The 27,338-nt window shown below is 44.1% G+C and overlaps 1 protein-coding gene across 1 annotated transcript in view; it reads left to right on the top strand.

Annotated features, from left to right (window-relative positions):
- The window catches only part of LOC137504427 (zinc transporter ZIP9-like), a 60,234-nt gene that overhangs the window by 10,807 nt on the left and 22,089 nt on the right, over nucleotides 1-27,338 (top strand). Inside the window, exons 2-3 of the mRNA XM_068232838.1 lie at nucleotides 23,351-23,456; nucleotides 26,706-26,876. Coding sequence (XP_068088939.1) covers nucleotides 23,351-23,456; nucleotides 26,706-26,876 — 277 coding nt within the window. The remainder of the gene's footprint in view (nucleotides 1-23,350; nucleotides 23,457-26,705; nucleotides 26,877-27,338) is intronic.

The raw sequence follows: 27,338 nt of genomic DNA, 5'->3' as shown, positions 1-27,338 counted from the left end.
CCTACCATAGTCATATGGAAGTATTATGTAGTGTATGTATCGTAGTTAAGGCCCAATTTTTAGGAGGAAGCCAATTAACTTATCTGTATGTTTTTGGGATGTGGGTGAAAAACAGAGTACCTGGAGGAAACCCACGCAGACAGGGGGAGAACATACAAACTTCATGCAGATAGTGCCCTGGCTGAGATTTGACCCGGGGACCCAGCAAGGCAAGGGCGCTAACCACTACGCCACCGTGCTGCCTAGGAATGAATTTTTTGTTTCAAACAGGGCTGTGGAGTCAGAGTTGGAGTTGAAAGTTGAGGAGTCGGAGTTGGAGTCGGAGGTTTTATAACCTGAGGAGTCGGAGTTGTAGTCGGAAGATTTTTGTACCGACTCCACAGCCCTGGTTTCAAGTTCCCTTGAACACATCCCGGAGCTATCCTGGAAGGAGACCAACATTGACTCTGCTTAAATCACCTTATAATTAGGCAAAGCAAATAGAAAGTGGGCAGGTTGTGGGTTTCATAGGTCAGCTCCGTTGGTGTGCTTTATAATCCCATAATCCCTGTGTAATCACTCTGCTGGTGCTGTGCTGGCGCTGCAAGTGCACCGCCAGACAGCCGCTGCATAAAGTGTGTCTGTGTATGTATGTATATATATATATATATATATATATATATATATATATATATATATATATATATATATATATATAATATTGTACTGTGTTATTGGTACCCATACATCTGCCAATTTTGCGTTCCACCCAACGATTAAATTTGGTGCCACAACAAGCATGCTGATTGATGATTCAATTGGTTTTGGGCCGAAATCAGTAAAATGTACTGACTGAGCATGCTGAAGAATCCGGGTCTGCCGTGGTCAGTCGCGTGCGCGGGGGTAATGGCATCCGATATAGCAATGATCAATGTATGCGATCTCAGCCACTGTCCCACCTAATGTAAAAAGTCAGAAAACACCTGATATGCTGCATGCTTGTTCAGGGTCTTTGGCTAAAAGTAATACAGGCAGAGGATCAGCAGCAAAACAGCCAGGCAACTGGTATTGCTTAAAAGGAAATAAATATGGCAGCCTCCATATCCCTCTCGCGTCAGTTGTCCGTTAAAGGACACATCCGAGCACGCTAAAAATAAAAAAAAAATCCACTAACCCGGGGCTTCCTCCAGCCCCTGCCAGCCATCCTGTGCCCTCGCTGCAGCTCCGCTCCCCGCCGGGGTCTCCTCCGATGCAAGATGCCCACTGCGCCTACGCAAGCGGCTCTGAGTCACACTGACATCATCAGGACTGTATTGCGCAGGTGCAGTAGTTCTGCGCCTGCGCAGTACAGTCTGAATGACTTCAGCGCGACCACGTAAGCCGCATGCTGAAGCGCAGGAGAAGCCGACCCAGATGCCAACCTGGCGAGGTCGGCATCTGCACCGGAGGGGATCGGGAGCCACCGGAGCTGCGGCGAGGGCACAGGACGGATGCAGGGGGCTGGAGGAAGCCCGAGGTAAGTGGATTTTTTAATTTATACATACACACCTACAAAAATTGTCTGCTGAAACGGCCAATAATGACCATTTCAGCCAAAATTGTTCTGTGTGTGTGTGTACTAAGAACAAATTAATTAACACTGCGCCACAGTTCCCCACTGATTATTATCACCAAAATGACAGTTCCTGGGGTCGCTGCAGATAGTCCAGTCACTGGGTAATAGATTCAAAATTGCTGCTGCGCTCTCCAGACCTGCAAGAAATAAATCTCCACATAGGGCAATATCGTTCAATCTGTATAGATCACCACTCCATTTATTCCACGTGACTCATGTGAGGTGCTCTCCCAATTAATAACCTTATCCCCTCTCGCTAGGATGCTCACCAGATTCTGGCCACCCCAGCGTTCAGGTGGATCATGCACAGTATGTTTAGATTCACTTCGCTGATTTCTATAAAGAGGAAAAAATCTCCACATAGGGTAATACAGTTCAAACACAGTAATTCCAAACACTAATTCCACCCTGTGTTCCTCAAAATCACCCTGTGATTGTGTCAATCCACCGTGCTGCACATCACACTGCTCACCAGATGCAGCCCACCTCTGATCCTAGGTGGAAGTCACGCTATATGTAATTGCCAGAAAAAACTTCTCACTCCTAGATCCTTTTAACAGGCCTTTTCAAGGTCTTGCTTTAATTCCACTTTAAAAATTGCTCAATGTAAAAAATATATAAAAACAGGAAACCATCATAGCGTAACACAGTAATCAATATTGCACTGCGCAAAGATTCAGTCTCACTTACGCCTCCATGTGCGTTCTGCGCATATCAAACATCAACAGCTGCCAATGCCCATCCGTCTGGATGTCGTCTGGTATCCGGGTGCGCCTAAGAACTCCGCGCTCTCCCGTTCCGCCTCCTCTCCAGGTCGCAGGGTATCAGTCCGTGCGCTTCTGTACTGACCGGCCGGTCCGTGCGCTCTCTTCCTCCTGTGCGACGTCAGACGCACAACACTGCCCTACGCGCGTTATGAAACCGTTGACTCCAAGTTCAACTATAGGTACCCAAAATTGCTCCGACTCTTTAAAGAGACTCCGTAACAAAAATTGCATCCTGTTTTTTATCATCCTACAAGTTCAAAAAGCTATTCTAATGTGTTCTGGCTTACTGCAGCACTTTATACTATCACTGTCTCTGTAATAAATCAACTTATCTCTCTCTTGTCAGACTTGTCAGCCTGTGTCTGGAAGGCTGCCAAGTTCTTCAGTGTTGTGGTTCTCCTATGAACTCCCCCTCCAGGCCCCTCTCTGCACACTGCCTGTGTGTTATTTAGGATTAGAGCAGCTTCTCTCTTCTCTCTTATCTTTTACAAGCTGGATAAATCGTCCTCTGAGCTGGCTGGGCTTTCACATACTGAAGAATTACAGACAAGGGCAAAGCTGTTTGCAGGAAGAAACAAGCAGCCTGTCACTTCAGTGCATGAGAACAGGGGGAAAGAAACACACAAATGATCTCTTGAGATTCAAAAGGAATGCTGTATACAGCCTGCTTGTGTATGGATGTATTTTCTATGTGTGGACATACTGTACATCAACCTACTTCCTGTTTTGGTAGCCATTTTGTTTGTTTATGAACAAACTTTTAAAAACTGTTTTTAACCACTTTTAATGCGGCGAGGAGCGGCGAAATTGTGTCAGAGGGTAATAGGAGATGTCCCCTAACGCACTGGTATGTTTACTTTTGTGCGATTTTAACAATACAGATTCTCTTTAACTCCGACTCCAGGTACCCAAAATTCCTCGGACCCCTTAGGCCTCTTTCACAGTGCGACGTTTAACGTAGAATAACTCACTGCAATGAAAAATCAATGTCCCATTCACAGTGCTAACGCTGCACGTTAAGTGAAAGTGCTGCATGCAGTGCGTTATACACGTTATTAGCTGCGTTGGACTGTTTGCACATGCTCAATAATGACTTTGAAGCATACTTTTCATTTGCCTGTATGCTTTACTGTATGCGATGATAACGGGCATTAAGCTGCGTTGCGACTTTTTGGGAACGTTGCGTTGTAATTTGCGTTGCGACTTTAACATCGCATCAAACCGCAACGTCTTACTGTGAAAGAGGCCTTAGTCTAACACTTACCAGGGCTGTAGATTTGGTACAAAAATCTTCTGACTCCGTCTCCCGACTCCTCAGTTTATGAAACCTCCAATTCCAGGTACCCAAAATGGCTCCGACTCCTCGACTTCGACTCAAACGCCGACTCCACAGCCCTGCCGACGGGCGACAATTATTGCATTTGAGTACTTAGCTTCAGCAGTGTCATTGCAGCGTCCCTACATGTCACACTGTACACCAGCTGATCTCCAGGGGGTGACGTCTCAGGGAAGAGACCTTTGGAAATATTTCATCATCGTTCCTTGAGAAAATCCTCGGCGAGCGAATAATCCCACAGGAAACCGTCTGCCTATTTGTAGATCGTATCTTCAGTCACACAGGACAATATAGCTTTCCATGTAAGGCTGACATCCAGTAGATTAATAACATATAATACTGATACAGAATACTGCTGCCAGACTGCTAACCAACCAACCCCGTCACTGCCACATAACGCCAGTCCTGCACTCCCTTCACTGGCTACCTATTGAATGGAGGGTCCTATTCAAGATCGGCCTACTGACATTTAAATCCCTGAATAATCTAGGCCCTGGATACATGAAAGATATGTTGCAGCTGCGTAGCAATCCCCGCAATCTCAGATCCACAGGTTCTAATAATCTACAGTGGTGTGAAAAACTATTTGCCCCCTTCCTGATTTCTTATTCTTTTGCATGTTTGTCACACTTAAATGTTTCTGCTCATCAAAAACTGTTAACTATTAGTCAAAGATAACATAATTGAACACAAAATGCAGCTTTAAATGATGGTTTTTATTGTTTAGTGAGAAAAAAAACTCCAAATTTACATGGCCCTGTGTAAAAAAGTGATTGCCCCCCCTTGTTAAAAAGTAACTTAGTCACCCCCAGGCCTGATTACTGCCACACCTGTTTCAATCAAGAAATCACTTAAATAGGAGCTATCTGACACAGAGAAGTAGACCAAAAGCACCTCAAAAGCTAGACATCATGCCAAGATCCAAAGAAATTCAGGAACAAATGAGAACAAAAGTACTGTAATTGAGATCTATTAGTCTGGTAAAGGTTATAAAGCCATTTCTAAAGCTTTGGGACTCCAGCGAACCACAGTGAGAGCCATTATCCACAAATGGCAAAAACATGGAATAGTGATGAACCTTCCCAGGAGTGGCCGGCCGACCAAAATTACCCCAAAAGCGCAGAGAAAACTCATCCGAGAGGCCACAAAAGACCCCAGGACAACATGTAAAGAACTGCAGGCCTCACTTGCCTCAATTAAGGTCAGTGTTCACGACTCCACCATAAGAAAGAGACTGGGCAAAAACGGTCTGCATGGCAGATATCCAAGGCGCAAACCACTTTTAAGCAAAAAGAACATTAAGGCTCGTCTCAACTTTGCTAAAAAACATCTCAATGATTGCCAAGACTTTTGGGAAAATACCTTGTGGACCGACGAGACAAAAGTTTAACTTTTTGGCAGGTGCGTGTCCCGTTACATCTGGCGTAGAAGTAGCACAGCATTTCAGCAAAAGAACATCATACCAACAGTAAAATATGGTGGTGGTAGTGTGATGGTCTGGGGTTGTTATGCTGCTTCAGGACCTGGAAGGCTTGCTGTGATAGATGGAGCCATGAATTCTACTGTCTACCAAAAAATCCTGAAGGAGAATGTCCGGCCATCTGTTCGTCAACTCAAGCTGAAGTGATCTTGGGTGCTGCAACAGGACAATGACCCAAAACACACTAGCAAATCCACCTCTGAATGGCTGAAGAAAAACAAAATGAAGACTTTGGAGTGGCCTAGTCAAAGTCCTGACCTGAATCCTATTGAGATGTTGTGGCATGACCTTAAAAAGGCGGTTCATGCTAGAAAACCCTCAAATAAAGCTGAATTACAACAATTCTGCAAAGATGAGTGGGCCAAAATTCCTCCAGAGCGCTGTAAAAGACTCGTTGCAAGTTATCGCAAACGCTTGATTGCAGTTATTGCTGCTAAGGGTGGCCCAACCAGTTATTAGGTTCAGGGGGCAATTTCTTTTTCACACAGGGCCATGTAGGTTTTGAGGTTTTTTTTTCTCACTAAATAATAAAAAACCATCATTTAACACTGCATTTTGTGTTCAATGATGTTATTTTTGACTAATAGTTAACGGTTTTTGATGAGCAGAAACATTTAAGTGTGACAAACATGCAAAAGAATAAGAAATCAGGAAGGGGGCAAATAGTTTTTCACACCACTGTAGTCATACCCAGAGTCCACTTGGAAACTTTTGGTCCCAGAGCCTTCTGTCATGCTGCCCCTACGTTTTGGAACTCCTTACCTCAACAGATCAGGACAGCTCCATCCCTGGAAGTGTTTAAATCCAGATTGAAAACCCACCTGTTCAGTTTGGCATTTGCAGAAATATAACTTTTGTTGTGTGAATACTTCATCCCACAACCAATTACTGAATCTGAGAGAGCCTAAGCTCTTTGAGTCCTATGGGAGAAAAACACTCTAGAAATGTTATTGTATTGTGTATATATAATAACATTACTGAAAGCCAGGATACATGTGAGTCCTAGGGCTTGTCTCTACTATACACGCCGGCCCCTACTTACAAACAGGTTCCACTCTGGGAGATTGATTGTAACAGAGTCGAGGAGTCAGAGCAATTTTGGGTACATGGAGTTGGAGTCAGTGGTTTTATAAACTGAGGAGTCGGAGTCTGATGATTTTTGTACCAAATCCATTGCCCTGGTAAGTATTAGACTAAGGAGTTGGAGTCAGAGCCATTTTGGGTACCTGGAGTCAGTCGGTGGTTTCATAAACTGAGGAGTCAGATTTGGAGTCGGATGATTTTAGTACCGACTCCACAGCCCTGGATTGTAAATTGAGTTCTGTATTAGGCCTGGTTCACACTGCACTAGTTTTTTCTAAGCACTTGTGATTTCAAAAGCTCTAGATAATGTAATACTATGTGTGTGTTCTCACTTGAGGGATGTGATTAGCAAGAGCTTTTTAAATCCCTAGCACTTAAAGGATACCACAACCGAATGATTGTGGTAAAATTGATTGCCGCACTGTGTAGGGGGTGATGAGCGCATACCTGCATTTCCTCCCGCCCCCCTCTGTCTGCCGCCGTTCATACTCTATACACTCCGGTGTGCGGCGACTTGCTTGACCTCTGCCCCGGAGATACTGCACCCTGTGTGCGCAGTATGTCCTCCCCCCTTCGCTTCTGGCCGGCGCATAGTGCCAGGCTCAGAAGCATGCTGTCCCCTTTTTGCTGCGTGTGCGCTCCATTACACCGAGCGTCACACGGAGTGTATAGAGTATGAACGGCGGCAGACGGAGGGGGGCGAGAGGAAATGCAGGTATGCGCTCATCACCCCCTACACAGTGCGGCAATCAATTTTACCACAACCATTCGGTTGTGGTATCCTTTAAAAAAAATGCTGGTAGTGTGAAGCAGGCAGAGATGGCTTACAATGTAATGGGGAGATGAGGTGGTAGATTTGGGGCCCCAATGTGATCCTTTTGGTAAGCTGAAGGGAAGAGAGGTCAAAGAAGGTAGAGACAAGACAAATAACATTTATATTGCGCTTTTCTCCTTGCGGACTCAAAGCGCCAGAGCAGAGCAGCAGCCACTAGGGCGCGCTCTATTGGCAGTAGCAGTGTAAGGGAGACTTGCCAAAGGTCTCCTACTGAATTAGTGCTGGCTTACTGAACAGGCAGAGCCGAGATTCGAACCCTGGTCTCCTGTGTCAGAGGCAGAGCCCTTAACCATTACACCATCAGCCAACAGCCAAGGCGTCAAGGGTGTGCCCCTTGACGCCTACTAGGCCCCAAGCACCTGCCTAAGTTGCCTGGTGGATGCAAATCAGGTTAATGTGGCACCGAAGCTGGGCGCCATCATAGCAGCAATGCGGCAGCAGAGAGAGTCCTCTTTCGGCTTACCCTGCGCCCAACTCACCGGCGGCCATATTATACGTATGCTGGTGGATGATCCAGCAGGCCTTATACATAGTGAGGCATTTTTGTAACGTCTTTGAAGTATGCAAGGTGAAATCGCAGTCCTTTAAAGCGCTGCGGAAATCGCTCCGACATGAGTGTCACAAATCGTGGTCACAATCGCCAGCGTTTGCCATGAGCGATCCCAAATGGGTTCCAGGCCTAAAGAGGATTGCTTACACGAGATCATATACTCCGAGGTGAATGTACTTCTTCATTCCTGAGACTTACCCCAGAGAAACAAGAATCGGTATCGGGCAGAAGGGGAGCGACAGTCATGCATACATTTAAAGAAAAAAATATGATATAATGATTTGTATGTGTAGTACATCTAAGAAAAAAAAAATTAGGAGCAGAGACATAAGTCTAATATCGTTTCCAGTACAGGAAGAGTTAAACTCCAGTTATCTATGCAAAAGAGCCATTGAGCTCCACAACTTTCAAAGTCCCAGATAGTTCTGTCTTCTGAAGCTTGTTATCTCAACTGTCAGTCACTGTATTTTATTTTTTACTCTGCAGAGGACAGGTCAATAGTTATCGGGCCTGCTCTGTAAAATCATTTAGAATGATGAGTAGTGTGTAAACTGCAAGTATTAGATAATGATGCAATGTTGTAAAAAACACTATGAAAATAAAAATGAGAATATTTTCTTTGCTACTAATGTTCTAGTAATTATCCATACTACACAACCAATTCATTATATCATTTTTTTACTCGCTTTAGTGTCTTTTTAATGCCTCGTACACACAATGAGATTTTCTGACAGATTTACTGCCAGATCGATTATTTTCAACAGATCCAATCTGACTTTTGATCGATTTTACGATTGATTATCCATAGACGTGAACAGAAAATCGATCAGACATGTTGGAAATAATCGATCTGGCAGTAAGTCTGTCAGAACATCTCATATGTGTGTACTAGGCATAAGATGAAAACTTCAGGATGTAATGAAAACAATTTCTATGAATAGGTTATTAGACTTCAGCCCGAGCACACAGGAATCAATGCTGCCCTATTTCTGTGGCTGGAGATAAACTGCATTTATATGTGTGACACCCCTGACTGTTCCATGTCACATGTATGCGCTATCAGCATGACCTCCGCCCTGGCAATCTCCCAGAATCCTCTTCTCTCATGTTTAATGGATTATTGCTTCATAACACTTGTTCTTCATTTATAGGCTATAATTCAAACTGGTTTAGCTACAATGTGAGAACGTTCTGTTTATGATGCAGAAATCGTGTCAGGCTGACTTGCTGGATGCAGGACTAAAAAAGTCATCAGCCCAGCCTATAGCAAAGTCACAGAAGAACCTTAAAAGAGAACTGCAGTGAGAGGTATTTGGGGGGTGCCATATTTATTTCCTTTTAAGCAATACCAGTTGCCTGGCTGCTCTGCTGATCCTCTGCCTCTAATATTTTTAGCCATAGGCCCTGATACAAGCATGCAGCAGATCAGGTGTTTCTGACACTTTTGTCAGATCTGACAAGATTAGCTGCATGCTTGTTTCTGGTGTGATTCACACAACTGCAGGCAAATAGTTCAACAGGGCTGCCAGGCAACTGGTATTGCTTAAAGGGGAACTGAAGTAGAAGGTATACGGAGGCTACCATATTTATTTCCTTTTAATCAATACCAGTTGCCTGGCAGCCCTGCTGGTCTATTTCTCTGCAGTAGTATCTGAATAACACCAGAAACAAGCATGCAGCTAGTGTTGTCAGATCTGACTTTAAAGTCTGAAACACCTGATCTGCTGCATGCTTGTTCAGGGGCTGTGGCTAATAGTATTAGAGGCAGAGGATCAGCAGGGCTGCCAGGCAACTGGTATTAATTAAAAGGAAATAAATATGGCATCCTCTGTATATCTCTTACTTCAGTTCCCCTTTAAAAAGAAATCAGTATGGCAGCCTCCATATACCTCTTACTATAGTTCTTCTTTAACTTTTTTCCTTTAAAGGGCAACTGCAGTGAGAAAAATATGGAGGTTGCCATATTTATTTTCTTTTAAAGAATACCAGTTGCCTGGCAACCCTGCTGGCCTATTTGGCTGCAGTAGTGTCTGAAGTACACGCAGAAACAAGCATGCAGCTAATCTTGTCAGATCTGATAATAATGTCAGAAACACCCGATCTGCTGCATGCTTGTTCAGGGTCTATTGCTAAAATTATTAGGGGCATAGGATCAGCAGGGCAGCCAGGCAACTAGTATTGCCTTAAAAGGAAATAAATATGGCCGTCTCTGTATCCCTCTCATTACAGTTGTTCTTAAAGTTTGACTGCATTTGTTGCATGCTTGCTTCAGGTGTGTGATTCAGACACTATTGATGCCAGATTATCAGCAGGATGCCAGGCAACTGGTATTGCTTAAAAGGAAATAAAAATGGCAGCCTCCACACCCCACTCACTTCAGGTGTCTTTTAAGAGGAACTCTAGGTGCTCAGAAAATGTCCAATGCTTACTTCTGACCCTTCTCTGATCTCTTTAAAACTTGTTAAAAAAAAATCAAGCTTATAGATGACTTTAAAATAGGTTTTTGAATATTCTGATAACATCATCATTCTCGCCACACTGTACTGTCCCAGCAGCAGAGTCATTGGGAGGGGCTAATTAATCTTTTTCATTAGCTTCCTATTGGACACAGGATTACACTTAACTACCCTTCCCATAATGCCTGGCGATGACAAGTTTGTAATTCTCCTGGCCATCCAATAACAGAAAAAGAAGAACCTCAATAGAGTCCATACTTCCTGTGTTGGAGTCATGGCCCTACTTCCTGTGTTGATATTATGGCTATTCTTCCAATTTGGTAATATGGTCCTACTTCCTGTGCAGCTATCATGGTCCTACTTCCTGTGTTGAGATTATGGCCACACTTCCCGTATTGAGATTATTGTTGTATTTCTTGGGATCATGGCTATTCTACCTGTGTTCATATCATCGGCATAATTCTTGTGTTGAAATGATGGCCATGCTTCCTGCATTGGTATTATTGCTATTCTTCATGTGTTGGTATCCTGGCCATACTTCCTGTGTTGGGATGATGGCCATACTTCCTGTGTTGGGATGATGGCCATACTTCCTGTGTTGGGATGATGGTTATACTTCCTGTGTTGAGATGATGGCCATATATCCTGTGTTGGGGTGATGGCCATACTTCCTGTGTGGGGATGATGGCCATATATCCTGTGTTGGGATGATGGCCATGCTTCCTGCATTGGTATTATTGCTGTTCTTTTTTTGTGTTGGTTTGCAGGCCATACTTCCTGTGTTGAGATGATGGCCATATAACCTGTGTTGGGATGATGGCCATGCTTCCTGCATTGGTATTATTGCTGTTCTTTTTTGTGTTGGTTTGCAGGCCATACTTCCTGTGTTGAGATGATGGCCATATAACCTGTGTTGGGATGATGGCCATGCTTCCTGCATTGGTATTATTGCTATTCTTCCTGTGTTGGTATGCAGGCCATACTTCCTGTGTTGGGATGATGGCCATGCTTCCTGCATTGGTATTATTGTATAGGAACAAGAGAACTAGGCCCTTTAGAAAACAGCACCACACATATAGAATATTCAAAAAATATGCACATTTTTATTCAATACAATACAGAACATCACTATAAACATATAAAAACAATTAAAACATTCATGCCGCCTGTAGCATCAAAAATATAAACATTAGAAAGGTAACATGAGTATAACGCGCTCAAAAATTGTATATATATAACCAATCCATTACATAGCCCCAGGGGTGCTCAAGGAAGAGCTACCCGCTGGGCTTGAACCCGGGTTCAGTAAATTGCGAGTATACCAGTGATAATGTGCAAAAAATACCTAGTGACAATTAGAGAAAACACTAATGATGAAACACATAATGTGCTATCAATATGATGCAAAATATATAAAAGATGCAATATGATCAAGGCAAAATAACGTGAATATACAATTAAACCTTTGAGGCTGAAACACGCATTCCCAATAAGTGACTATACTGCATACTGCGCAAGTAATAGAGTGGACAAAAGAGCAATATACTTATCCGGATGAAAGCGCAAGCATCAGGCCGGCAAGAAGGAGAGGGGACCCCAGGCGGATGTCTCCACCGGTTCTGCGGCTATTACGTCGCTTTATCAAGAGCAGGGGAATCTCCGTGGTAATAATTGGTATTATTGCTATTCTTCCTGTGTTGGTAATCTCGCCATACTTCCTGTGTTGAGATGAAGGCCATACTTCCTGTGTTGAGATGATGGCCATACTTCCTGTGTTGAGATGATGGCCATACTTCCTGTATTGGTATCCTCGCCATACTTCCTGTGTTGAGATGATGGCCATACTTCCTGTGTTGGTATTATGGCTATTCGTCCTGTGTTGGGATGATGGCCATACTTCCTGTGTTGGTATTATGGCTATTCGTCCTGTGTTGGGATGATGGCCATATACTTCATGTGCTGGAGTAACTGATTTACTTCCTGTGCCGGGCTGATACCTTTTCTTCCTTGTATATACAATACATACCTTTTACCTTGCCCCTGTCCCTTCTCACAAATCCTCACTTCCTGCCTTGTCCGTTTCCTTTTTGTCACCTCAGCACTGCCCCCTCCTGTCCTGTGTAAAAGAAAATTATCTCAGAGCCATGTGCACACTTTTGGTTTTGATAATTTCAGCTGAAGATGTAACGTTTATAGCGGTGACGTCTGATGTCACGGAGTGCCTCACAGATCTGCCAGCAGGTTTGCCCATGATGTATTTTGTGGTGCTGTACCTGATGTATTTTGTGGTGGGGTAATGTCAAAGAAAGTTCTCCCATTAGGGTGACACTTGTGTATCTCCCTGTCCATGGAGCAGAGCATGCCCCCCTGGCCGGGAGTAAAGCAGCATGTCTGTATGATACTTGTTACTAATAATGCTTTGTGCTACTGCGCAGGTATCGCCAAGACTCACGCAGGTGCAGTACAGCCACACTCACGCACACACAAAGGATTGCATGGGGCGCACTGTTCCATTGCAGGGTCCCTCTAAGCATATTTGACAGGCACTCATTTGTGTACAGTGCTTTCACAGATACGGTCCACACCTGCGCAGTAGCAAGTAGCCAGTTGTGCATGGTTCAAGCCTCCATGTATGAGCGGCTTCATGTTACTGCGCAGGTGCAGACCATACTTACTCATGTGCAGTACGGCCTCACTCGAAGCACAAACGGGACCACTTCCATGAAGAAGAAAAGCATTCCGGGCATCAGCTGTAGCATTTAAGACGTCAATTTCAGAATTTGAAAGAGGAGTGGGTTGCCACAGGACCAAACCTACCAACATGGGACAGTGCTGGGCAAATAGGTATGTCAGACCCAACATGTTTCACCCCTGAGATATAAGGTCTTCATCAGGGGAAAGTGCAATGTGAATGTGAAAAAGTGACACAATCATGACAAGTCATGAATAGTTCAGGTTTGGTTTTAAAGTGGACCAGAACTCCGAACTTCCTCTCTGCTCTAAAAGATATGCAACAGCATAATAACATTTCAAGAAAAATATTTTTCTGGTACAGCTTATACAACACCTACAATAAATCTACGGTGTATCTACTTCCTGCTTTCATGGAAGCAGACATGTTGTTAACATGTTGTGCTTTCACATTAGCCTTTTTGCCATTGCAGTCAGCTGACACAGCTGCGAGATCAAATTACAGCTTGTGATTAGTCACAGATGAGGGCGAATTCTACAGGCTAAACTCTCTAAATACATACAGGGTGCATTTATTTACGTTTTCCTTCTGTCCTGTGCAGGTCCACTTTAAATGATGTGTGTGGTTCATTGTATTTGATGTAATTGGTGGAGGTCTTCCTGTGCAGGCAGTGTTCTCCTGCTGTGTGCGGACACTCGGTGCTGGCGGTAGTGAGAGCCGCGCGGTGTGATAAATGGCACTTGTCGGACAGGTGTACGTGCTGCAGTCTCAGAGCAGGAGGAACCTGCTGAATCATTGCCCTTGCTGGAGTCATGAGACTGTGTGATATCTGTGCTCAGGGCTATGGGGAGACTGAGCTGACTGTATTCTCTCTATCTGCTTCTTGTGTCTGTTCATTCAATACATCCGTTATTAAAGGGGAACTCAAGATTTGCAAATTAAAAATGATGCTACAGTATAGATCAAACCCAGTTTAATCACAAACTTTCATTACTTGGGGAGAAATCTCTTCCCTGCTGCCCTAATTCCATAAACTGAGCAGTGCAGCAGTGTGCCTTTCCAGGAGTTTGAGGTGGGACCAGTACTAATGACATCATCAGCCTGGGGGAGGAGTAATGAAGTGACATCATCAGCCTGCATAATTACACTAGACTACAAGGGTGGCCGGGTGTCTGGCACTTAAAGTGGAGCTGAACTCTTGCACAGGACAGAAGGAAAATATATAGAAATGCACCCTGTATGCATTTAGAGAGTTTAGCCTGTCTAATTCCCCCTCATCTGTGTCTAATCACCACTGTAAATTTGATCTCTCAACTGTCTCAGCTCAGGAATGTCCTCTGCCACAGCAGAGCTGATAATTGGTAAACACAGGAGGCTAACAAGATGTCTGCTTCCATGAAAGCAGGAAGTAGACACACTGCAGATTTATTGCAGGAGCTATGTAAGCTGTAACAAAGAAATGTTTTTCTTTAATGTTTATTATGCTGTTGAGTATCTTTTTAGAGCAGAGAGGAAGTTCTGTGTTCAAGTCCGCTTTAACCTGAAGAACTATAAAAGTAGTTATTTTTTTAAATCCTCCTTCCACCGAGTTAGGCCTCTTTCACGGTGGGACGTTAAAGTCGCACGTTATAAAAAATTATAATGCAGACTAACGCACAGCAATACAAAGTCTGTGCGACATTCACAGTGCACACGTTGCGTTGTGTGTAACGTGTAGCAATATTTAGACAGTGCTGCATGCTGTGCGTTTAGCAATAAATCTGCTGCGTTATGTGTGTTGCACATGCTCAGTAATTGTATTTTTTAAAATGTAACACATGCGCCGTTTTCGTTCCATCAGTATGCAACTAAAACAGCGCACCAAGAGACACAACGCAGTGCAAAATAATGTCCAATTTCATAACCTACATGCGCTGCGTTAGGGGCATGATGTGCGACTTTAATGTTGCATCAAGCGCAACGTCCCACTGGGAAAGAGGCCTTAAAGCAGTAGGATCAGCCATACTATGCCAGGGAAAAAAAACACATATAAGTAGATGAATACTTGATCTTCTTACATATACATGTATTATACTGTCCACGTTTTGATTTCAGTAAATATTATATAGTAAATTACGAGAATTCTGTTCCTGGTGGGGGCCATGTATTTTGCCCACAGTTAAGGCTAACTCGTGATGTCATTTCTGCCCTTTACTTTTTTTCTTGTCTCCTCCAGTCGCTGAGTCGCCTTAGCCTTGCTTGTAAACACAATTGAGTAGGGGATCAGGTTTCAGATAAGAAGCTTGGAGGGAAATAAAGGGAAGAGGAGGAATAAATTATAGATAAAAAGAACCCCCAGCATGCAATTCTTTGGCACGACTACTAAAGGGCCAGTGTTCCTTAAGTATGTGATAACTCCAAATCATAACAGCAGAAAAAGTTTTGAATGCAGGATTAGCATCTTTATCACTTAATACACTCAGACCAGTTGCTGTTGAAATTAGATTTTTATGGTGACAATACCGCTTTAAAGCATACATATGGGTAAATATAGTACCTGTCCTTGGAGCTTGTCTGTGTCTTGTCTTAATTTTTTCATTGCAGGGATTATTATTATTTAGAATTTATATAGCACTGACATCTTCTGCAGCACTTTACAGAGTACACAGTCATGTCACTGACTGTGTATAGATGAGATCACTGACTAATCTCTACCATAGTTATAGTCTAATGTCCTACTATATTATTAGTATAGATTTATATAACATTGACATCTTCTGCAGGACTTTACGAGTACATAGTCCTGTCACTGACTGTCCTCAGAGGAGGTCACAATCTAATCCTAGTCATATGCCCATTGTAGTCTAGGGCCAGTTTAGGGGGAAGCCAATTAACTTATTCGCATGTTTTTTGGGATGTGGGAGGAAGCAGGCGTGCCCGGAGGAAACACACACAGACACGACAAGAACATACAAACTGTATGCAGATAGTGCCGTGACTGGGATTCGAACCTGGGACCAAGCAGTACAAGGTGAGAGTGCTTTCCGCTGCACCAGTGTGCTACTAAACATAGTTCTTAATGTTTGCTCTCCCGAAAAAAAAATGTTAAAAGCCAAAACACTTATTTAGCTGAACAAACACTCCTGATAACAGGATAATGCGGAAAAGTTCAAAAGGTCATTATTTCTCTTTGTGTTTGAGCTGAATGATCCAGATTTTACATCACACTGACATGGCTGCTCTTTACAGGTTAGAGTAATTTGAGCCTATAACCTGAGCATAAGAATAAAAGGCGCCAGGAAAGTCCTGTTTACATAAATTCCCTGCTCTGTGAGTACACCGATCTGCATGACCGAACAGGAAAATGTTACAACAGAGTGTAACTCTGACCCGGATACACGCTCGGCTGGGCAATACTGTGGATGTAAGGAAGACTAAATCAGCACTTCTAGAGAATTACCGCTGGTTGCAGACTGAATCAGAGAGGTCATTTTTTAATAACATTGTACCACCCCATTTTCAAAAAAGTTGGGAACCTGTTAAATGTAAATTAGCACAGAATGCTATAATCACGTACATGCGATATTTAAAAATGGTCTACAGACAACCTTCCAAGTGCAGAAACTTTATTTTGTTTTTAAAAATGTATACTCTTGTTGAGTTTGGCTTACCGTATTTATATGGTGGATTTATCACACAGGTGATGAAAAGAAAAGAGATTTTGGTTTTTGATATTGAGAACACTGAGAGGTGAAAATCAAATATCCAATACAGTAGAATCTCGTTATAGTAAACTCTGATATAGTAAACCTCTGGATATGAAAAATGTGTCTTTATAAATATACAATGAATGACCAATTCTGATATAGTAAACTACTTTTCCTGGTCCCTTGAAGTTTACTATAAAGGGAATCTAATTGGGGCTGAACGATTTTAGGAGAAGATTGAATCGAGCGATTTCTGTCCGAAATCGCGATTTCGATTCATGATTTTTGTCAAATCAAGCTTTGTGCCCCCTCTGTGCCTCTTTGTGCCCGCTCTGAGTCTCTTTGTGCCCTCTCCATGCCTACTCTGTGCCCACTGTCTCCTCTGTGCCCTCTCCATGCCTCCTCTGTGCCCACTGTCTCCTCTGTGCCCTCTCCATGCCTCCTCTGTGCCCACTGTCTCCTCTGTGCCCTCTCCATGCCTCCTCTGTGCCCACTGTCTCATCTGTGCCCTCTCCATGCCTCCTCTGTGCCCACTGTCTCCTCTGTGGTTGCTCTTCATTTCTGTGTGCCCCCTCTGTGCCCTCTCCATGTCTCCTCTGTGCCCGCTCTGCGTCTCTCTGTGCCCGTTCTCTGTCTCCTCTGTGCTCGCTTTGCGTTTCTATGTGCCCCATCCATGCCTCCTCTGTGCCCGCTGTCTCCTCTGTGCTCGCTCTGCATTTCTATGTGCCCCTTCCGTGCCTCCTCTGTGCCCGCTCTGAGTCTCTTTGTGCCCTCTCCGTGCCCGCACTGCGTCTCTCTGTGCCCCCCCTCTCTCTCTCTCTCTCTCTCTCTCTCTCTCTCTCTCTCTCTCTCTCTCTGCAAGCAGCACAGCTTCTACCAATCGCTGGCTGGCTCTACTTTGTATGACGGCTGCAGCGGTAGACGGAGCCGTATAAGTATAGAGCAGCGCAGCTTCAGCCAGTGACGATCCTCTTCACGTATGCTGGCACGATGGTGGGCGGAGCCGTACGGAGCAGCCCAGATAGTCTTGACAGGCGAACACGCTGAATCCAGCGCAGGAGACTTGGGTGCAGCCGGTGCCACCATAGGCTGTAATAGGAATTACGGCTATAGCAGCGCACAAGGAGTAACTTTGGCGCCGTCAGAAGAGCTGAAGTTACTTTTAAAACATAATAATTTGGCCACCAGCAATTGCTGGAAGCTGAATTATTTCATTCCCCATCATCCATGGCGGCCTGGAGGGGGGATAATATTTAATACGGCTGGGAACTTGCACGGTAGCAGGATCAGCCATATACCGGCTGTGTCCTGCGCCCAATTCTCCCGCGCCGATATATCTCGTACGCTTGACACTTACCGCGGGTTTTGATTTAAATCCGCGAAACCGTTCAGCCTTAATTCTAATGTACTGTGACCCAGGCCACAAAAAAAAGGTTAGAGCAGAGTGTTCTGTACACGCACATTGGGATCCGGTTTAACAGGTTAGAACTCCTTATGGAAGAAAATTATTATCGGTTTATTGGGAAAAACATGCTATATACACAGCCATTAGAAAAAGCAGCTTGCTTAGAACAGAGAGTGTCATAGAGTGAATACAGGAAATGACACTCCCATAAAGATCACCATCACATTTTACACAAAATGAATTGTGGTGGTTTTAAGGGAGTAGTGTTGTTAATAGACAAGGAAGGGAAAGGGCATGCTTTCAGAAAATTGTTCTTAAGCATTTCAGGACACAATAGAAAAAAATATTTTTAATAGGGTACTGGATTTACGACAGGACAGAAGGAGAGCGATACTGGTCTAATTCTGTGGAATGTTATGCAAATTAAACGGTCGAGAGATTTCCAATGTTTTATTGTGCACATCTGCCCCTCCTCCACTACCAACATCCACATAAGTCATATAGCTTATATTTGCAGAAATCAAGCCCACATCATTTTTGAAGACCTCACATTGATATAGGGCAGCATGGTGGCCTAGTGGATTGCATTTGAGTTTTGAAATGATGGGTTCCTGGTTCAAATCTGGGCCAGGACATGATCTGCTCAGAGTTTGTATGTTCTCCCTGTGTCTGTGTGGGTTTCCTCCAGGGACTCCAGTTTTCTCTCAAAAACATACGATAAGATAATAGACTTTCCAACAAAAATTTGACCTTAGACTAAAATGGACATATGATTATGGTAGGATTAGATTGTGAGCTTCTCTGAGGACAATCAGTGACATGACTATGTACTCTGTAAGTGCTGCAGAAGATGTCAGTGCTATATAAGTACATATCCGTAGTAATAATATGGTAGCACATTAGACTAGAACTATAGTTGGATTAGATTGTGAGCTCCTCTGAGGACAGCCAGTGCTATTAACTATGTATTCTGTAAAGTGCTGCAGAAGATGCCAGTGCTATATAAATTCATAGTAATAATATGGTAGGACATCAGACTATAACTATGGCAGGGATTGAATTATAAGCCCGGCGCCCGGCGGATCGCTCAGAAACAGCCTTATCAGTCCACCGACAGACTGTACACACGCTGTACTGTCTGCTTAAAACACGCCCAGCAGGAGGTGACGACGGACCCGTCGTTGCCTTTGATCAGGCGTGTGTACGGACCTAAGGACTACTTTTAAATCCTTGAAAATCTTCTGAAAAGTCAGGGGTCGTCTTATATACGCCGGGTGTCATTGATGCTGGGTGATACGCCCTGTCCTGTTACCGCCTCTCAGATCTCCTTGCTGAGGACTGTAGTGAAGCGGCGCAGGCGCACATATGCGAGATCTGAGAGGCAGAGGAGGTAAATAGGATACAAGGGCGGGCCAGAAAGATGAAAGAGGCGAGTTTTATGGGCACAGCTCGATCTATTCTTCCATACCACCCTGATAAACAGGTAGACGAGGAGAGCTCACCAATCCGCTTAGGGAGAGGGAGAGAGAGTTGACCAACCCAACCAGTCAGTCGCCCGTATACTGTTATTTACTGGGTACCACATACAGTACAGCACCAGTATATGATGTTTTTTTAATTTTTATTTGGTGTGCGTTGGAAAAGTGGTAGTCTTATATGGCAAGTATATCCTAAACTCTATATTTTAACTGAAAAAGTTGGGTGGGTCGTCTCATACGCCTATTCACAGGGGCGTAGCAATAGGGGGTGCAGAGGTTGCGACCGCATCGGGACCCTTGGGCCAGAGGGTCCCTCCCTCAACTGCAGAATTAACTCTTTATTGGTCCTGTGCTCATAATAATCACTTCTATAGATACTTTAAATAGTGGTAATCATTAACAAGCTGTTCCCCATCCCCTTCTTGCACCTCTGACACTGTAGTTGCCATTGGCAGGTTTTGGTGTGCAGTAGCAATTGTTATGTATAGAGTGCTTGGGGGGCCCCATTGTAAAACTTGCATCGGGGCCCAGAGCTCCTTAGCTATGCCACTGCCCAGTCATCTTATACGTCGGAATATACGGTACATATTAATAATATGGTGGGACATTGGACTATGGTTATGGCAGGGATTAGATTGTGAGCTCCTCTGAGGACAATCAGTGACATGACTATGTACTCTGTAAAGTGCTGCAGTCTGTTTCTGATGTTAGCTATGTAACCTGTGCGAGTGAGATCCATATATTCTTGGATAATATCCACACACAGGGCCTGGGAAATCTTAGATTGCATGCGCTCCCCCGAGCGTCTGAATTGCTGCTGCAACAATTCAGCTTTGAGATTATTATTGTAATTGCTGGACGCTGTGAGGCTGGATTGTATAAATACATTATAGAAAGTGCCCATATTATTACCTCTCTGAAGTGCATCAAAGCGATGAGCTGAGAATGGCGATTCTGTTCACCGCGAGAGAGTATAGAACGACCTCTTATACATGATCGCCGGGTCATAAATATTCAGCAATGTGGATGGGGCTGGTAAAAGGCTTTGACGTTGCGTCTTTGTCGCTTGCTTTTCGCTTTGTACTTTGTGGATATGTTTCAACCTGAAATGAAATCTACAGTAGAAAAGAACCGCACTCCAGTGTGTGTGTAAATTCTGGTGCTAAGCTCCCAGGCTGTTCAACAGAATACTATGAAGAAGGAGTCCGCACACAGGCTTGAAGGAACAACCAGTGTCAGATATATTGTCCCATCACATACATGTGCAATACATGTCCGACCTGCAAGGGCCGACGATCGTTTCGGGGCCACTCAAGGTCCCCTTTGTCAAGGCAGAAAGCAGAGAGACATACAGGATCTTCTAAAAAAAAAATAGCATATTGTGATAAAGTTCATTATTTTCTGTAATGCACTGATAAACATTAGACTTTCCATATATTTTAGATTCATTACACACAACTGAAGTAGTTCAAGCCTTTTTATTGTTTTAATATTGATGATTTTGGCATACAGCTCATGAAAACCCAAAATTCCTATCTCAAAAAATTAGCATATTTCATCCGACCAATAAAAGAAAAGTGTTTTTGAAACAAAAAAGGTCAACCTTTAAATAATTATGTTCAGTTATGCACTCAATACTTGGTCGGAAATCCTTTTGCAGAAATGACTGCTTCAGTGCAGCGTGGCATGGAGGCAATCAGCCTGTGGCACTGCTCAGGTGTTATGGAGGCCCAGGATGCTTCGATAGCGGCCTTAAGCTCATCCAGAGTGTTGGGTCTTGCGTCTCTCAACTTTCTCTTCACAATATCCCACAGATTCTCTATGGGGTTCAGGTCAGGAGAGTTGGCAGGCCAATTGAGCACAATAATACCATAGTCAGTAAACCATTTACCATTGGTTTTGGCACTGTGAGCAGGTGCCAGGTCGTGCTGAAAAATAAAATCTTCATCTCCATAAAGCTTTTCAGCAGATGGAAGCATGAACCCCCTTTTGAACCAGAAACAGCGGCAGAGGCGCCTGACCTGGGCTACAGAGAAGCAGCACTGGACTGTTGCTCAGTGGTCCAAAGTACTTTTTTCGGATGAAAGCAACTTTTACATGTCATTCGGAAATCAAGGTGCCAGAGTCTGGAGGAAGACTGTGGAGAGGGAATTGCCAAAATGCCTGAAGTCCAGTGTCAAGTACCCACAGTCAGTGATGGTCTGGGGTGCCATGTCAGCGGCTGGTGTTGGTCCACTGTGTTTTATCAAGGGCAGGGTCAATGCAGCTAGCTATCAGGAGATTTTGGAGCACTTCATGCTTCCATCTGCTGAAAAGGTTTATGGAGATGAAGATTTCATTTTTCAGCACGACCTGGCACCTGCTCACAGTTCCAAAACCACTGGTAAATGGCTTACTGACCATGGTATTACTGTGCTCAATTGGCCTGCCAACTCTCCTGACCTGAACCCCATAGAGAATCTGTGGGATATTGTGAAGAGAAAGTTGAGAGACGCAAGACCCAACACTCTGAATGAGCTTAAGGCCGCTATCGAAGCATCCTGGGCCTCCATAACACCTGAGCAGTGCCACAGGCTGATTGCCTCCTTGCCACGCTGCACTGAAGCAGTCATTTCTGCAAAAGGATTCCCGACCAAGTATTGAGTGCATAACTGAACATAATTATTTAAAGGTTGACCTTTTTTGTTTCAAAAACACTTTTATTTTATTGGTCGGATGAAATATGCTAATTTTTTGAGATAGGAATTTTGGGTTTTCATGAGCTGTATGCCAAAATCATCAATATTAAAAAAATAAAAAGGCTTAAACTACTTCAGTTGTGTGTAATGAATCTAAAATAAATGAAAGTCTAATGTTTATCAGTGCATTACAGAAAATAATGAACTTTATCACAATATGCTAATTTTTTGAGAAGATCCTGTATATATATCGTCGGCCCTTGCAGGTCGGACATGTATTGGACGTGTATATGATGGGACAATAAATCTGACACTGGTTGTTCCTTCAAGCCTGAAATAAAAACTAGGCTGATAGGATAATTGGGCCTCTGATGTACTTCTGTTTATTAGGACTTTATTGAACACTACACCACATTAGAAGGTAGTCCCCAGTTAACGAACGAGATAGGGGCTGTAGGCTCGTTTTTAACCTGAATCTGTTCTTAAGTTGGAACACTGTGCCATCTCTGCCCCCTGTACCTCATCTGTGCCCCTCTATGCCTCCAGTGTCCCCCTCTGTGTCAACTCCATCCTCTGTACCTGATTTATACAAGTTTACAAGCCTTTTTTTTTTTTTTTTTTGAATTTTTTAAAAATCTATTTTCTCAAAAACTACAAGTCCAATTTGGAAAAAAATGTTTTGACTTGTTCCCATGGAAACACAGAATCCATGCCTGTGGTATCGTCGGGTCGTTCGTATGTTGGGCTTTCGTAAGTCGAGGACTACCTGTATTTTGTATTTAAGGGTTTTAAATCTCACTTTGAAGATAAGTCATCTACTTCTGTTATTTGTCTTCCTAAACATGAGAAAGGACTTGTTACATTCTGACATTTATCACATGGTGACATTTTTACTGTTGGCAGGTGATGTAGCTGCTGCAGGCTTTTTTGGCAGTTGGAAACAGCTGTAAACAGCTATTTCCCACAATGCAACAGGGTTCACAGACAGGAAACTGCCAAGAGTACTACTCAGAATTTCTTTGTGGGAGGGGTTTCACCACAATATCAGTCATACAGCGCCCCCTGATGGTCTTTTTGTGAAAAGGAATAGATTTCTCATGTAAAAGGGGGTATCAGCTACTGTTTGGCATCAAGTTCAATTCTTGGTCAGAGTTTCTCTTTAACAAACACCTCTGAGTGCAGGAAACAGATCACAAGTTCAAAAGGTCAAGATTTGTCTGTGTGGGAGCTGAAAAACATTAAAATCAATGTTCAGTCACGTGCGTGGTGATAAGATCTTCTTACTGTGTGTGTTTTCTCTGTTGTTTTAGCAAAAGCTGCAGTTTATCAGTGTGTTGGGAGCCGGACTGCTTTGTGGGACAGCACTGGCCATCATCATACCAGAAGGCATTGAGCTCCTGGACGGCTCCTCTAAAGGTTTGTACAAGTCCAGACACTCCTTTTGTTGTCCTTGGACAAAATGTTTCAGCCAAAGAAAGACACTAATCTCTCGGGATGTCACAGCGGGGACAGGCAGTGCCCATTTCCCGATATGTGGGGACGACAGGCTGCAGGGAAAACAAACGTGTAGAGCGCAGTAATCCTCAGCGACCAGAACAAAATCCTGTCCTTATTCCCCACGTATGACACAGATTTTACCGTCACTGCCAGATCAGATTTACATTTCTCTTCCGCACTTCATGGCAGACAGCTAGGTGGTTTACCAGAATTCCCTCTCTCCGCCTGCCCAAACGGCTGAGCCACATACTCAAACAAATCTACCAAGAGCCATTGTAAGGTTTTTCTTTTTTTTATTATTTTGTATGTTACATTGTGATGAAACTCAAATTTCGTGTATGGTCTAAAGCATTAAACACAGCATAAAAGTAATGGTTAAAACCTATTATTGGTTTCCAAGTTACTGGAAGGGTTAATACTCAAAATTTTCACTTCACTCAGATGCTACGGCGTTTCAACTCAACTCCCCCAGAATCCATACGCAGGCCGCCATTCTCCTTCCGGTCCTGAGAGGTTCTGGTTCCTTCGGGTGAGATCGTCATTTGTCACCATGACAACAGACGGTGTTCTCCCCAGATATTTTTTCCAGGCGGGTGGCATGAAAAAGTAGCCGCGTGGGACGCGACTGGGGAATGCAGGGTGGGAGCAACTCGACTTGCAGCATAGGACGACAAGGAGGCAAGATGATGACAGCCAGTTGCTCACCAAAATTAGCCAGGTGGAGCACAAGGCTAAACGAGCCTGGGGAGAACACTATATAGGGTTACAACGCCACTCGGAGGATGGAGGGAGAATTGCATTGCAGGATCCAGAGGAGGTTAGTAAGTACAGGGGCTGCAGCAGATCTCTTTGTGGTGTAATTTTTTGTTTTCTTGATTTTAGGGTGTAAAAGCGTGTGAAAAATTACACTGTTTTTAGACCCTGAAATAATCATACCGCCAGGGAGGTTTATCAGAATGCTATTAAACTTTGCCTCAATTTATCTGGGGTGCCCTTCTTGGTCTGATGTTGCTTTTACTTTTCCTCTAGCAGTTGCTGAAAAAATATCAGTTTGGGCTGGAAACCACTAGAGCGATTTTTTTTTGTGAGCGTTTTGGGAGCGATTCAAAACGCTAGCGATTTCCCTAAACGCTCAGCTAGTGTTAACAGATGGGCCAAATTCCACTGGAGAGATTGCGATTAGCAAAATCGCAAACGCAGGACATGCAGCATTTTTGGAGCATTAGCATTTCAATGTAAAGTATATACCGTGAACGCTATCATCAAAACCTACACAGAGCGATTTGCTAGTGTTTTAAAATTACTGCACACTGTAAAAAAAATTTTTTAAATTAATTGAAAGAACCAATCAGAATTTAAATTGGCGATTGCTACATAATCACTGGCAAAAAGCTTACACTTTTTTAAATCGTTACATGAAATCGCTTACAAAAAGCTCATTAAAAACGCTTGCAATTGTGATAGCAATTTGTGATTTGTAGTGGGTTCCAGGCCTTTGACTGTTTCCGGTTTAGGTTGGTAAGTGATAATTATTTGCTGGGAATTTACTCTTCCCATTGTCAATCAAGGAGCAGCAGAAGAAGAATCTGACATCAGCCATAGTTCATAGCACTAGCATTGCCTGCTGAGTGTTATTCTTTGAGAGGGATATGGAGGCTGCCATATTTGTCTCCTTTTAAAGTGAACCTCAAACTCTTGCACAGGACAGAAGGAAAACGCAGAGAAATGCACCCTGTATGTATTTTGAGGGTTTAGTCTGTCTAATTCCCCCTGTGACTAATCACAACTGTAATTTGATCTTTGAGCTGTGTCAGCTCAGGGTTTGCGTCGGCAGAGCAGCTAATTTGTAAACACAGGATGTTAACCCTGTGTCTGCTTTCACAAAAGCAGCAAGTAGACAGTGCACATTTTTGCAGCCTAGCGCTAGCTACATGATTCCCCCCTCCCTGCGGCGTCCCTCCTTGCCCTCCGATCGCCACCAGCACGTATGCCCGTCCGGATTTCCATGAGGGCTTCCCCCGTCGCCGTGGCAACGGACGTCATGACGTCATCGATGTCGTGACGTCACAGGGAGTCCCGGTTCCACCCCTTAGCACTGCCTGGCACTGATTGGCCAGGCAGCGCTCGGGGGGGGGGGGGGGGTCTGGGTAGCGGCGGATCGGCGGCGATCAGGTAGGACACGCAGCAAGCAAAGTGCTTGCTGCGTGTTTTAAAAAAAAATATTCAAATCGGCCCAGCGGGGCCTGAGCAGTGACCTCCGGCGTCTCTGGACGAGCGTAGCGGAGAGGAAGTTCTGAGTTCAGGTCCGCTGTAATCAATTGCCTGATAGTGCTGCTGAGCTCTTTGGCCGCAACAATGTTTGAATCGCACACCTGAAACCAGATGCAGCTTATCCGTCAGATTTTTGTCAGAGCTTGTTCAGGGTCTATGGCTAAATGTATTAGAAGAAGATCAGTAGGACGGCCAGGGAATCTGCATTGTTCAAAAGGAAATAAAAATTGCAGCTTCTATATCCCTCTGATGGGAATTGCAATCCTAGGTCCACCGGGAACTTCTCCCCTCAGTAGCCCTGCTGCTAATGTAGTGCAGTAGAGCTGTAATGAAGCCATCATCAGGATATCTGCATCTGTTTATTTCTCCAAGTGAGCCTGAAGTGAGTTTAAAAACAAAAAAACAGATACTCACCCAAGCAGAGGGAAAGCTCTGGGTCCTATAGAACCTTCCAGTTCCTCCTACAGTACCTGCTTTTCAGTGCTGGGACCCCCATTTGCAGTCTCTGACTGATAGGTCGGAGATTGCTCACTTCCGACCACTGTGGGAGGCTTCAGAAGTCTTTGGGAGCCCGTGTGCTCCAGAAGAAGGGTCGCTCCATATTGTGTATGCACTAGTGGGCGAGATTGCATGCGCAATTACGGAGTGGCCCGAAACCCTCCACAGCAATGGAAGTGAGCAGTCTCCGACCCAACGGTTAGAGACTGCTAACGGGGATCCAGCGCTGGAATGGGAAAGCTCTATAGGACCCAGAGCCTTCCATCTCCTTAGGTGAGTATCTGTTTTTTGTTTTTAAACTAGCTTTAGCCTCGTTTTAAGTGAACCTAGTCAGTGGGAGGCCAGTAATGTGTTTTGAGCCCTCTGGGGTGTCTTACGTTGGTCGTTTCTGTTTGACAGGCTCACCGGTTAAATGCTTGAATGTGGGCCAGAATGTGAATGTGACAGAGGAGGAAGTAACGGAGATCGCGTCATCTGTGCCTCCCCACTTCTTTATTGGGGTCTTCCTGGTCACCGGATTTGTACTAATGTTCATCGTGGACCAGATAGGAACTTACTGCTCTTACCATGGTAAGATAACTCGTTCCAGGATGAGTATACCCCTACGTGAAGAACGTTAATTCTGCCCAAAATGTCAATATTTTGGGTGCCCACCATTATTTTCCAGCACTGCCTTAACTCTCTTGGGCATAAAGGTCACTAGAGCGTCACAGGTTGCCCTCATACACTCCTCCATGACAAAGCTAGTGAATGTTACTTACCAACTGCTGTATCATGTATCTACGCCTCTCTGGTCTGCACTTCACAACCACCTCTGACTACATCCTGTCAAGCACCCCTCCATTTCACTCCAGGTCCCTTACTAAGAACACGCACGCCCACACCCACACACACACATGCGCTTAAAGGGTGAAGCCTTCGGCAAGGCAAATGGTTAAAGGGAAGGTCCAGGAAGATTAAAAAGCAAACATCTACTTACCTGGAGCCTCCTCCGGCCTCGGCAGCCGTCCTGTGCTCTCTCCGTGACTCTGG

This window comes from Hyperolius riggenbachi, chromosome 4 (genome assembly GCF_040937935.1).
Source record: "Hyperolius riggenbachi isolate aHypRig1 chromosome 4, aHypRig1.pri, whole genome shotgun sequence".
Classification (NCBI taxonomy): Eukaryota; Metazoa; Chordata; class Amphibia; order Anura; family Hyperoliidae; genus Hyperolius; species Hyperolius riggenbachi.
This window is presented reverse-complemented; position numbering and strand designations above follow the sequence as displayed.